General features: G+C 40.5%; 1 protein-coding gene across 4 annotated transcripts in view; it reads left to right on the forward strand.

Moving 5' to 3' along the window:
* Positions 1-13,092, forward strand: part of GAREM1 (GRB2 associated regulator of MAPK1 subtype 1) — a 236,686-nt gene that overhangs the window by 74,197 nt on the left and 149,397 nt on the right. For 2 of the 4 annotated variants that reach the window (XM_015103608.3, XM_027960788.2), the window contains exon 2: positions 5,996-6,136. In XM_015103608.3, coding sequence (XP_014959094.3) covers positions 5,996-6,136 — 141 coding nt within the window. Of the gene's footprint in view, positions 1-4,041; positions 4,217-5,995; positions 6,137-13,092 lie in introns of those variants that run through there. The other 2 variants (XM_060405377.1, XM_060405378.1) reach the window with 2 other exon arrangements.

Genomic DNA, 13,092 nt, shown 5'->3' on the forward strand with positions numbered 1-13,092 from the left:
TGGAATATGAAGTCAAGTTGGGCCTTAGGAATCATCACTACAAACAGAGCTAATGGAGGTGATAGAATTCCAGTTGAGCTATTTCAAATCCTAAAAGATGATGCTGTGAAAGTGCTGCATTCAATATGCCAGCAAATTTGGAAAGCTCAGCAGTGGCCACAGGACTGGAAAAGGTCAGTTTTCATTTCAATCCCAAAGAAAGGCAATGCCAAAGAACGTGCAAACTACTGCACAATTGCACTCAGTTCAGTTCAGTTGCTCAGTTGTGTCCGACTTTTTGCAACCCCATGGAGTGCAGCATACCAGGCTTCCCTGTCCATCACCAACTCTGGGAGCTTACTCAAACTCATGTCCATTGAGTTGGTGATACCATCCAACCATTTCATCCTCTGTCCTCCCCTTCTCCCGCCTTCAATCTTTGCCACTATCAGGGCCTCTTCCAATGAGTCGGTTCTTCACATTCATCTCACATGCCAGCAAAGTAATGCTCAAAATTCTCCAAGCCAGGCTTCAACAGTACGTGAACCATGAACTTCCAGATGTTCAAGCTGGATTTAGAAAAGGAACCAAAGATCAAATTTCCAGCATTTGGTGGATCATTGAAAAAACAAGAGAGTTCCAGAAAAAGTTACATATATTCAGTTACATTCATATTCTTGTTCAGGTTCTTTTTCATTATTGATTATTATGATATTTTGAATATAGTCCCCAGTGCTGTTTTTCTTTTTTATATTGAGTAGTGTATATCTGTTAATTCTGGACTCTTAATTTACCCCTCTCCCTCACCTTTCTCCTTTGATAAACATAATTTTGTTTTCTATGCCTATGAGTCTCTGTTTTGGAAATAAGTTCACTTGCATCATAGTTTTAGATTCCGAACGAAAGTGATATCATATGATATTTGTCTTTCTTTGACTTAACTCCATTAGTATGATAATGTCTAGGTCCATCTGTATGGCTACAAAAGGCATTATGTCATTCTTTTTTATGGTTGAGTAATATTCTATTGTATACATATCCGACATCTTCTTTATCTTTTTATCTGTCAGTGGACATTTAGGCTACTCCCATATCTTAGCTATTGTAAATAGTGCTGCAGTGAACATTAGGGTGCCTGCATCTTTTCAAATTAGAGTTTTGTCTTTTCCTGATATTTGCCCAGGGATGGGATTGCTGGATCATATGTTAACAGTTTTTAGTTCTTTAAGGAACCTCTTTACTGTTCTCCATCTTGCCTGTAACAATTTACAGTCCCACCGACAGTTTAGGGGGGTTCCCTTTTCTCCACACCCTCTCCAGCATTTATTGTTTGCAGACTTTTTGATGATGGTTATTCTATTGGTGTGAAGTGAGTAATACTTCATTGTTGTTTCGATTTGTATTTCTCTAATAATTAGTGAAATAGCTCAACTGGAATTCCACCACCTCCACTAGCTTTGTTCGTAGTGATGCTTTCTAAGGCCCACTTGACTTCACATTCCAGGATGTCTGGCTCAAGGTGAGTGATCACACCATCGTGATTATCTGGGTTGTGAAGCTCTTTTTTGTATAGTTCTTCTCTGTATTCTTGCCACCCCGTCTTAATATCTTCTGCTTCTGTTAGGTCCATACCATTTCTGTCCTTTATCGAGCCCATCTTTGCATGAAATGTTCCCTTGGTATCTCTCATTTTCTTGAAGAGATCTCTAGTCTTTCCTATTCTGTTGTTTTCCTCTATTTCTTTGCATTGATTGCTGAAGAAGGCTTTCTTATCTATCCTTGCTATTCTTTGGAACTCTGCATTCAGATGCTTATATCTTTCCTTTTCTCCTCTGCTTTTCACTTCTCTTCTGTTCACAGCTATTTGTAAGGCCTCCTCAGACAGCCATTTTGCTTTTTTGCATTTCTTTTCCATAGGGATGGTCTTGATCCCTGTCTCCTATACAATGTCACGAACCTCCGTCCATAGTTCATCAGGCACTCTATGTATCAGATCTAGGCCTTTAAATCTATTTCTCACTTCCACTGTATAATCATAAGGGATTTGATTTAGGTCATACCTGAATGGTCTAGCAGTTTTCCCTACTTTCTTCAATTTCAGTCTGAATTTGGCAATAAGGAGTTCATGATCTGAGCCATAGTCAGCTCCCAGACTTGTTTTTGCTGACTGTATAGAGCTTCTCCATCCTTGGCTGCAAAGAATATAGTCAGTCTGATTTTGGTGTTGACCATCTGGTGATGTCCATGTGTAGAGTCTTCTCTTGTGTTGTTGGAAGAGGGTGTTTGCTATGACCAGTGCATTCTCTTGGCAGAACTCTATTAGCCTTTGCCCTGCTTCATTCCATATTCCAAGGCCAAATTTGCCTGTTACTCCAGGTATCTCTTGACTTCCCACTTTTGCATTCCAGTCCTCTATAAAGAAAAGGACATCTTTTTCGGGTGTCATTTCTAAAAGGTCTTGTAGGTCTTCATAGAACCATTCAACTTCAGCTTCTTCAGTGTTCCTGGTTGGGGCATAGGCTTGGATTACCGTGATATTGAATGGTTTGCCTTGGAAACGGACAGAGATCAGTCTGTCGTTTTTGAGATTGCATCCAAGTACTGCATTTCAGGCTCTTTTGTTGACTATGATGGCTACTCCATTTCTTCTAAGGGATTCTTGCCTACAGTAGTAGATATAATGGTCGTCTGAGTTATATTCGTCCATTCCAGTCCATTTTAGTTCACTGATTCCTAGAATGTTAATGTTCACTCTTGCCATCTCCTGTTTGACCACTTCCAATTTGCCTTGATTCATGGACCAAACATTCCAGGTTCCTATGCAATATTGCTCTTTACAGCATTGGACTTTACTTCCATCACCAGTCACATCCACAACTGGGCATTGTTTTTGCTTTGGCTCCATCCTTTCATTCTTTCTGGAGTTATTTCTCCACTGATCTCCAGTAGCATATTGGGCACCTACCGACCTGCGGAGTTCCCCTTGCGGTATCCTATCGTTTTGCCTTTTCATGCTGTTCATGGGGTTCTCAAGGCAAGAATACTGAAGTGGTTTGCCATTCCCTTCTCCAGTGGATGTGAACCGTGAACTTCCAGATGTTCAAGCTGGTTTTAGAAAAGGCAGAGGAACCAGAGATCAAATTGCCAACATCCGCTGGATCATGGAATCAGCAAGAGAGTTCCAGAAAAACATCTATTTCTGCTTTGTTAACTATGCCAAAGCCTTTGACTGTGTGGATCATAATAAACTGTGGAAAATTCTGAAAGAGATGGGACTACCAGACCACCTAACCTGCCTCTTGAGAAACCTGTATGCAGGTCAGGAAGTAAGTTAGCACTGGACATGGAACAACAGACTGGTTCCAAAAGGAAAAGGAGTACGTCAAGGTTGTATATTGTCACCCTGTTTATTTAACTTCTATGCAGAATACATCATGAGAAACACTGGGCTGGAAGAAGCACAAGGTGGAATCAAGATTCCCGGGAGAAATATCAATATCCTCAGATATGCAGATGACACCACCCTTATGGCAGAAAGTGAAGAGGAACTAAAAAGCCTCTTGGTGAAAGTGAAAGAGGAGAGTGAAAAAGTTGGCTGAAAGCTCAACATTCAGAAAACGAAGATCATGGCATGTGGTCCCATCACTTCATGGGAAATATATGTGGAAACAGTGTCCGACTTTATTTTTTGGGCTCCAAAATCACTGCAGATGGTGATTGCAGCCATAAAATTAAAAGACACTCCTTGGAAGGAAAGTTATGACCAACTTAGATAGCATATTGAAAATCAGAGACATTACTTTGCCAACAAAGGTCCTTCTAGTCAAGGCTATGGTTTTTCCATTGGTCGTGTATGGATGTGAGAGTTGGACTGTGAAGAAAGCTGAGCACTGCAGAATTGATGCTGTTCAACTTGGACTCTTGAGAGTCTCTTGGACTGCAAGGAGATTTAACCAGTCCATTCTAAAGGAGATCAGTCCCAGGTGTTCTTTGGAAGGACTGATGCTAAAGCTGAAACTCCAATACTTTGGCCACCTCATGTGAAGAGTTGACTCATTGGAAAAGACCCTGATGCTGGGAGGGATTGGGAGCAGGAGGAGAAGGGGATGACAGAGGATGAGATGGCTGGATGGCATCACCGCCTCGATGGACATGAGTTTGAGTAAACTCCTGGAGTTGGTGATAGACATGGAGCTGGCGTGCTGTGATTCATGGGGTCGCAAAGAGTCGGCCATGAGTGAGTGACTGAACTGAATAATTAGTGATGTTGAACATTTCTTCTTGTGTCTGTTGTCCATCTGTATGTCTTCTTTGGAGAAATGTCTTTTGATATGCCCATTTTTTAATTGGGTTTTTTTTTGATATGGAACTAAGTGAGCTGTTTGTATATTTTGTAAGTTAATCCCTTGTCAGTCACATTGTGAATATTTTCTCTCATTCTGTAAGTTGTCTTTTCATTTTCTTTCTGGCTTCCTTTGCTGTGTAAAAGTTCTTAAGTTTGATTAGGTTCCATCTGTTTATTTTTGCTTTTATTTCCATTAGTCTCGGAAGCAGATCCAAAAAAATATTGCTCTAACATATCAAAAAGGATTCTGCCAATGTTTTCTTTTCCTCTAAGAGTTTGAGAGTTACATCGTCTTACAATTAGGTCTCTAATCCATTTTGAGTTCATTTTTGTATATGATGTTGAAGAATGTTTTAATTTTATTCCTTTACATAGAACTGGCCAGTTTTCCCAGAAACACTTGCTGTAGAGACTGTGTTTTCTCTATTTTGTATTCTTGCTTCCTTTGTTGTAGATTAATTAACCATAAGTGTGTGGGTTTATTTCTAGGCTTTCTGTTTGGTTCCATTGATTTATGTGTCTGTTTTTGTACCAGTACAGTACTAAAACATGTAAAATTTGAAAGGAGATTATAAGCATTTAATCTCAAGTACTGTTCAACAGAGAGAGATAAACTTAGAGATAAATTTTTTTATTTTTGGTAGTTATATTGTAGTGATTAAGAACATAAGCTTTGGGCAAATTCCCTGGCAATCCAGCGGTTGGGACTTTATGCTTTCACACACAAAGGCCTGGGTTCCACTCCAGTTTTAAGGAACTAGGGTCCCACGAGCCATGGTGTAGCCAAGAAAAAAAAAAGAGCGTAAGCTTTGGAATCTGACCTAGGCTTGAATCTGCAGCTTTCTGCTCATTAAATCTGTGCGCTTAGACTATACATTTCTGTTTTAAAAAGTGATTTTGTTTATTTATGTATTTATCACATCTGAGCTGGGTCTTCGATACTGCATGGGCTTTCCTCTAGTTGCAGAGAGCTGGGGCTCCTCTCTAGTTGCAGTGTGCAGGCTTCTCCTTGCGGTGGCTTCTGTTGTGTGGAGCATGGGGTCCAGGCCAGGCGCACTTCAGTAGTTGCAGCACGAAGGTGCAGTTGTTGCGGCTCCCCAGGCTCTAGAGACCAGGCTCAGTAGTTGTGGCTCATGGGTTCAGTTGCTCTGAGGCATGTGGGATCTTCCCAGGTCAGGGATTGAACCCATGTCTTCCATGCAGTGGCAGGTGGATTCTTTACCACTGAGCCACCAGGGAAACCCCTATACTTAACATTCTGAACCTTCATTTTTCTTGCCTGTAAATAAGGAACAATATCTGCCTCATAATGTTATTCTATTACACTGAAATAATATATAAAACATTTAATTAGATGTGCTCAGTATATTGTTGGCACTCAGTATGTGTTTATTTTATTATATTATTTTTGAAATACCACTAAGATAGAATGAGGTATTTGACAATCTCTTTGCAGATAAATGGGAAACATTTTTATGGAATCCTGTGTATAGTTGTCAACTTGGCATGGGATGCCTTTTTTTAAATTGCTGACTCAAAAGTGGACTTTATCTCATCTTGGGATGAACTATCAACTTCTCCATTAGTGAACTTATAACTAATGAAATTGTGTTGCAGAGAATGGAGTAAGCAGATGCTAATTCTGTTTCTTATATAAAATTTGTTTTCCAGGAGAATGCATAGAAGGGCTGCGGGAAAATGACTACCTTCTGATTCACTCGTGCCGTCAGTGGACCACCATCACTGCCCATAGCTTGGAGGAGGGCCACTATGTCATTGGGCCAAAGATAGAGATTCCGGTACATTATGCAGGTAAAGCTCCTCTCAAGGGACAGGGCCAAGGAAGGGTACTTGAATATGCTAATTTTCTCCTCTACGGTGAGAAAATAGGAGAGTTATCTATAAACTAGAGGATATAAAGACTTGGACAAAGAAGAACAAAACACTTTGGTTACCAGATTCATTTTGTCATGGGAATTTCTAATTAATGCATGTACTTAAGCATGAATTCTTTTTTTTTTTTCTTTAATCTTGTGCATTTTTTAAACTTTTTATTTTGTGCTGGAGTATAGCCAGTTAATAGTGTTGTGAAAGTTTCAGGTGGACTGCAAAGGGACGCCGCCGTACATGTACCTGTGTGCGTTCTCCCCCAGACTCCCCTCCTCTCCAGGCTGCCACATAACATTGAGCAGAGTTCCCTGTTAAGCACAGATTCTTCTTAGATATTCATAAAATAAAAATGTTACAAAGATCTTCTTTGGAAAGGCAGTCCATATGTGTAGGCAGCCTCTGAGCACAAGGATCTCTGAATTAACCTGAGCACAATTTGTGAATGACTTTGATTTCATGGTTTTACAAGATACCATTGCATAAACAAGCATTATGGTCTGGTTTTAAAAGTATTGAAAAGTCAGATCCTGCACATGTCCTTCTGCAAAGGAGCATTTAGAACAGACAGCAGAGGTGACCTCACTGCTTTAGTTGAATCAAGATATTAGCTTCTTTCCTGCCTCATTGGGAATTCCATTCAGTGTAACATGTTACTGTTGCATTTATTTAACTAATTTTTAACTAGTTTAGTTAACATATTTGTTAACTAATTTTACTATTATTTAACTAATTCCTTTCCATGCCATTTAACTAATCTTTCTTAAGGGCTTTCTAAGTACTAGCACTGTTCTAGGAATTGAGGATCCGTCTAGTATCTTGAATCCATTTTCAATAGTGGCAGTTTATACATGCAGTTTTTAAAAAGCATTTTATATATATATATATATATATATATATATCCCTTATACTTCCTTCTGTTCCTCATAGTTCATTATGTGAAGGCTCTTTTTCTTTTTCTCTACTATCATTAATGTTTCAAAAGTCTGTAGCAGGACGCCCTAGACGTCTGTCATGTTTTTGAGTGAAACCTCTGCATTGCCCAGAGTTGTCTGTCTGGAACAGGGGCTTCACTGTATTCCCGCTGCCTAGAACAGCAGTAATTGGTATGTGTTCAGTAAATATTTATGGGATGTAAGAATGGTTTGGTCCCCCTCTTATTTCTAGGAGTCTTCATTGCTGGATATGACCTAGGAGTCACTAAACGTCTCAAAATCCTTATTACAGAAAAAATTTTAAGAAAAGATTTCTGTTGCCTGAAACCCTGTCCTAGAATTCTCTTTCCCAGCCATAGGAGTAGCCTTCATAGAAAAAGGAGGAACATACAGCTACAGAAAGTGTTAAGAGTGAGCTTGGGAGCCAGGCAGAGGGACAGAGAATGAGCGAGAGCCTCCACCTGCCTGGCCTCTCCTGCCAGTGGTCACACGACAGGTGAGTTCCATGCTCGTTTTAGCCGGGCCAAAATGATAGCTCCTGTAGTTCGTGGAAAACCAAGGAGGAAGATGTAAGGTTGTGATTCAGATGAATAAATTTACCTAATCGGTTGTGTTCTTTCAATAGACTGGCTTTTAGTCTTTCCCCCAAACCCTTGTGAATAGCTCTGTGGCATTGCTTGTCCCAAACGAATGTTGTCATTTGATCAGATGTGCAGATTTCTTTAGAGACCCCATACGCCACCAGTCTCTCTAACTTACTGCTCAGAGCTCTCATGCTCTGATTCTAGTCCGCTTCTCCAGACCTAGCTTTTCCACTCTGAAGAGCGGGCCTTCCCCTCTGGCTAGCTTAGTCACTTTCCTGTGTCCGGGACACTCTGAGTGCTTTTCCGTGTAACCATTCCCCGGCCGGAGTTGCCTTCCTCAGCCCTGCTTCATCAGAGCCTGTCGTTTCATCAGGAGTCGTCCCCACGTTGTCTCCTGATGTGTTTCCCTTGTATCACGTGCATTTGGTTTCACTGCATTACCTTTTCCTTGTGCTTAGTCACTCAGTCATGTCCACTCTTTGTGACCCCATGGACTGCAGCCCACTTGGCTTCTCTGTCCATCGGATTCTCCAGGCAAGAATATGGGTGTGGGTTGCCATTTCCTCCTCCAGGGGATCTTCCTGACCCAGGAATCGAACCCATGTCTCCTGTGTCTCCTGCTTTGCAAGCGGATTCTCTACCTGCTGAGCCATTGCCTGCACCCATACTTGCCAGTTGGACTGTACACTCCTTAACAAGTGAGACTAATTCAAAAAGCCTTTGTGAGTCCTTTGGATCTGTACACAAAAGATACAATTCTTCATGGCTGTGGATGTTCCATCCAGGGATCTCAAACTTGGCTACATATCTGGGAATCACCTGGGAAGCTTTAAAAATGACTGATGCATTTTCCACTTCCAAGATTCTGATTTAATTGGCTTTGAGTGTGGGCTGAGCATCAGGGTTTTAATAGCTCCTCTTGTTATTCAGCCAAGGTTGGAAATCCTTTGTTCTGGAGTGGGCATTCACTGTGTCAGATGATGAGATTTCCCCAAACACCTGCAAATACTTGCAAATGTTTTATTGTTCTAAATATATATATATATATATTTAACATTCATCTTCCATTGGGATAAAAGGTGGTATGTCAACAGCTTACTCTTTATCTGCAAGAAAAGTGATAGTCCACTTAATTGGGAACCCCAGGCAGTATATTGCAAATGACATTTTTTCATTTTTAAAGTAAAATTGAGGTGCCCAGGCTAAAAGGAAACATGAGCACTAAGATTGCACCACTTTACATGAAAAGAAAGAAAACAAAGGAAGAAAAATTTGAAATGGAACTCTTAGTTCAAGTTGCTGTAACAAAATTCCATAGACTGGATGGATTGTAAACAAAAGAAATTTATTTCTTGAGAAGTCCAAGATCAGAGTGCCAGCACATCTGATGTCTGGTGAGAGCCCACTTTCTGGTTCTCGGATGGTTATTTTCTTGCTGGGTCCTGATAGGGTAGAGAGAGAGAGGAAAAAGAAGAGACATCGAGAGTGAGAGAGAACAATCAGCTTTCCCAAGTCTATTCTTAGAAGGGCACTAATCTCATTCATGAAGGCTCCACCGTCAGGACTAATTGCCCTCCAAAGAACCCACCTCCAAATTCCATCACATTGGGGATTTAGCCTTCAGCATCTGACTTTGGGAGGATGTAAACATTCAGTCCATAGCAAGGAACCACTGTTTTATGAGACTTGATAAAATCATTTCAAAGAACATCCTCAGGTATATTTTATTTCAAAGGATTTATGACCAACTCCAGCCTTTGGAAGAAAGAAAGCATAAAGTAAATAGTGGAGGCTAAAAATACCATTTATGTCTCTGGTTTACTAGTGTTCTAATTTTAGTTATTAGAAGAAACACTTATTCATGCATATTTCACTAATTTGTTATAACTTCATTTACACTGAGAGTCATCACTCATTCTTTGAGAAAAATTAACTAATAAATACAATTGATGTAGGAATAAAATCTACCAGCTTTGTAATCAGCCTAGTTGGATTGCTGATTGTGCCACTTACTATGTGTATTTGGGCAAGTTACTCCACCTCTCTGGATCTAAATTTCCTCATCTGTAAAGTGGAGACAGTGAGTGCCTTTCTCTTTGGGTGGTTGTGAAGATTAAAAGAGGTGATGCCAGTTAAGCACCTTTCTGAGTTCTTGTCCGTATAGTCACTCAGTCGAATCTGACTCTTTGCAACCCCATGGCCTGTAGCCCTCCAGGCTCCCCGGTCCATAGGATTCTCCCAGGCAAGAATACTGGAGTGGGTTGCCATTTCCTTCTTCAGGGGGTCTTCCCAACTCAGTAATCATACCCCAGTCTCCTGCATTGCAGGCAGATTCTTTACCACTGAGTGAAGTCGGAAATGCTTACTATTAATACTTACCAAGTGCTCCATGGTGTTAATGGTGGTGATTATCGTTTCGATAGCACAGTGTTTCTGAAGATTTAACTCTTGGTTTTGAAGTACAGATTACAAGTTGAATTACTTTTCTGCTCATTAAAGCAGATTGACACCCCTCAAGAGTTGTTTTGGCTACTGTTTTGTTATTGTTTTAAACTTCTTATTTTGAGGCTGCAATAGTATGATAGATTCCTTTATATTATTTACCCATTTTTGACCATCATTTTGCCATGTTTGTTGTATTCTTTTCCATCTCTTTCTCTACATGTGTGCACACTCCCACACACACCCATATTATTTATTTATTTACCCCAAATCTTCGGAGCAGACCGCACACATCCCCCTTGTACTTCATTATGTGGTTCCTAAAAGCAAGGATATCCTCGTATGTGACCACAGTACTGTCAGCAAATTCAGGATGTTTAATACTTTGATTTAATCTGCAGTGCATGTTCTGGTTTTGTCATTTGTCCCAGTAATATTTTTTTCCCTCCAGGACAGCCTCTAGTCTGAGACCACTTACTGTTTTTTCCTATCATGTCCCTTTAGTCTCCTTTAATCTGGGACCATTCCTCAGCCTTTCTCATGTTCCTTGACAATCTAGAAGCATGTGGGCAAGTTGCTTTTTAGAATAACCCTCACTTTGGGTTCCACAGGCTCTTCATGATTAGATTGAAATTATGCACTTCAGGCTGATTGTGTCCTCCTGGGTGAAATCACATCTGGAGACACGGGTGTCCCTCTATCCCTTATTGGTGACCTTGATTTTGATCACTCGGTTAAGACATCTGATTTCTCTGCTGTATGATTAGCATGTGCTTTGTGTTACTGGGAAGTTTGAAAGATTCTTTGAGATTCTGTGGGTATCCTGTTCCTTCTCTAACTCCCTACCCCCTTTTACTGAGCAGCTGTTGATGATACCTGTCTGATTCAATTGGTACTTTGAAGGTGGTAAAATAGTGCATTTCTAACTTAACTCCATCATTCCTTCTTCTGTGTGTTGTCATTCTGCTTAAGGAAGAGCTGTTCCTCTCTCCCACTGTGCCTTTACTTACCTGTTATTATCAGCATGGAGTTACAGATTCTTACTTCATGCAGGGGGTCAAAACATCTCCCTGTCCTTGTTTATTTTGATGCTCGACTTGTCCATATGTTGCCATTTGGGTACCAGCTGGCCCATCCATCTTTGTGACTTGCCCCCTTTGTCCTTATTTTCTGGTATAGGTGGCAGCTGTTTTTCTCCTTCTCAGTGTACCATTTCCATCGGGGCCACTGCGCTGTCCCGTCCCAGGCAACACCCCTTACTTTGTGGTCTCTCTAAATGGTGTCCCTTGGAGTTGTGCAGTACACAGCCTAGGCAGCCATACACAGCTCTAATCACATATATTCCAAAAAATAGCAAAACTCAGCATTTCTAGAAAAATCACAATCCCGAGTGCCTTTCCCATATTTTTAATCAGATTTTCATGAAATTCTTCATGTGAAAAGAAAAGCTGTCATAAAATTTTCAGAGAAGAGAAATACGACTTGAAGTTCTTATCAGAATTACACTCTCACGTGGTGGTGATAAGAATCACCTTACTCTGAATTCTGAAATTATTAGATGTGCTTTGAGAAAAAAAAAAATAATAAAGACATCCTTCTTTCTGACAAAGTACATTTTTTATTTGGAATGAAGAGAATTTTCTTGGTTTAACAAACAGTTGAGTCCGAGAGAGAAAATGTGTTTAGTCAGCATCATGTGTTTTGCTAAAGCAGAGAAACCACTCAAGAAAAATTGGCATAGGGTTTAGAAATGTGATGGCCACTTTCACACGCATTTTAGTCAAAAGGCATCACAGATCAATTTTATCCAAGCTCTAACTCCTTGTTGCTACCGAAAGGGCAAAGATTTCCTATGGAATGTACAACGGGGAATTCGGAATTTTTCTGCATCCTCAGACCATCTAAACTCCTGCCTGGCCTACTCCACTGCTAACTCACCCTGAACATCTCCTACCTCCCCAGTTTATCTTGACTTGTTAAACAACAACAATGAAACAAAACAAAATTCTTTTTAAAAATTAGAAAAAGGAACCTAGTGCAACTTAATTATAGCCAATAGTTTGTAAAGATGAATGATCTCCCTTTAACAGTTCAGATTTCTCTTCGTCAAATTCCTTTTGTCTCTACAGTTCAGAGTGATCGGTCAAGCTCACTCAACATTGCTTACACTAAAGCAAGTGTCTTGGGTTTAGGCTGAACCTTCCTAGGGCATTAGCCCTGATTTGGTATTCACAATTTGACATTTTGTCCGGTAAAACTAATGTAAACTTCAGACTCCACAAAAAGCTGGATATGCTGTTGCCTCTGGAATTTGCCCTTTTAAGCTCCAAGTTTCCAACTTATAAAATGGAAATTTTCCTTAGAAAATACCGTGAACATTCTCTGAGCTCTAATTTGCGTTATTGACTCAACAGCTTCCCTACCTCAAGATGAGTACTAAATGATGTTACCTCCTCATTCTCACCTCTCTCCTGAAAACTAGCCAGAAAGAGCTGTCTGGGGACAGATCTCTGAGAAGTCAGATGAATGAGAATGTGAGGCGTCTGTGTACCCATGGCCCACCACTTGGGGAAGTAGTGGGATTCTGCCTGGGTTTATGAAAATGCACATCATTCAGTGGCATGCTTGGTGTCTTCACCAAACAGACTGCCACTTGAACATAAGCATCTGAGATAAACCCCAGCCACATTTGGCTTCTATTTTTAAATTCTCAGCCTCCTGCAAATCCAGTGACTCTTTAATAAGCTAAAATAATCTCAGTACTTCCCTCCTCCAGTCAATCCTAAAGGAAATCAGCCCTGAATATTTGCTGCTGAAGCTGAAACTCCAGTGCTTGGCCATCTGATACAAAGCGCCAGCTCATTGGAAAAGACCCTGATCCTGGGAAAGATTGAAGGCAGGAGGAGAAGGGGGTGACAGA

Source organism: Ovis aries, chromosome 23, assembly GCF_016772045.2.
Source record: "Ovis aries strain OAR_USU_Benz2616 breed Rambouillet chromosome 23, ARS-UI_Ramb_v3.0, whole genome shotgun sequence".
NCBI classification, from domain to species: domain Eukaryota; kingdom Metazoa; phylum Chordata; class Mammalia; order Artiodactyla; family Bovidae; genus Ovis; species Ovis aries.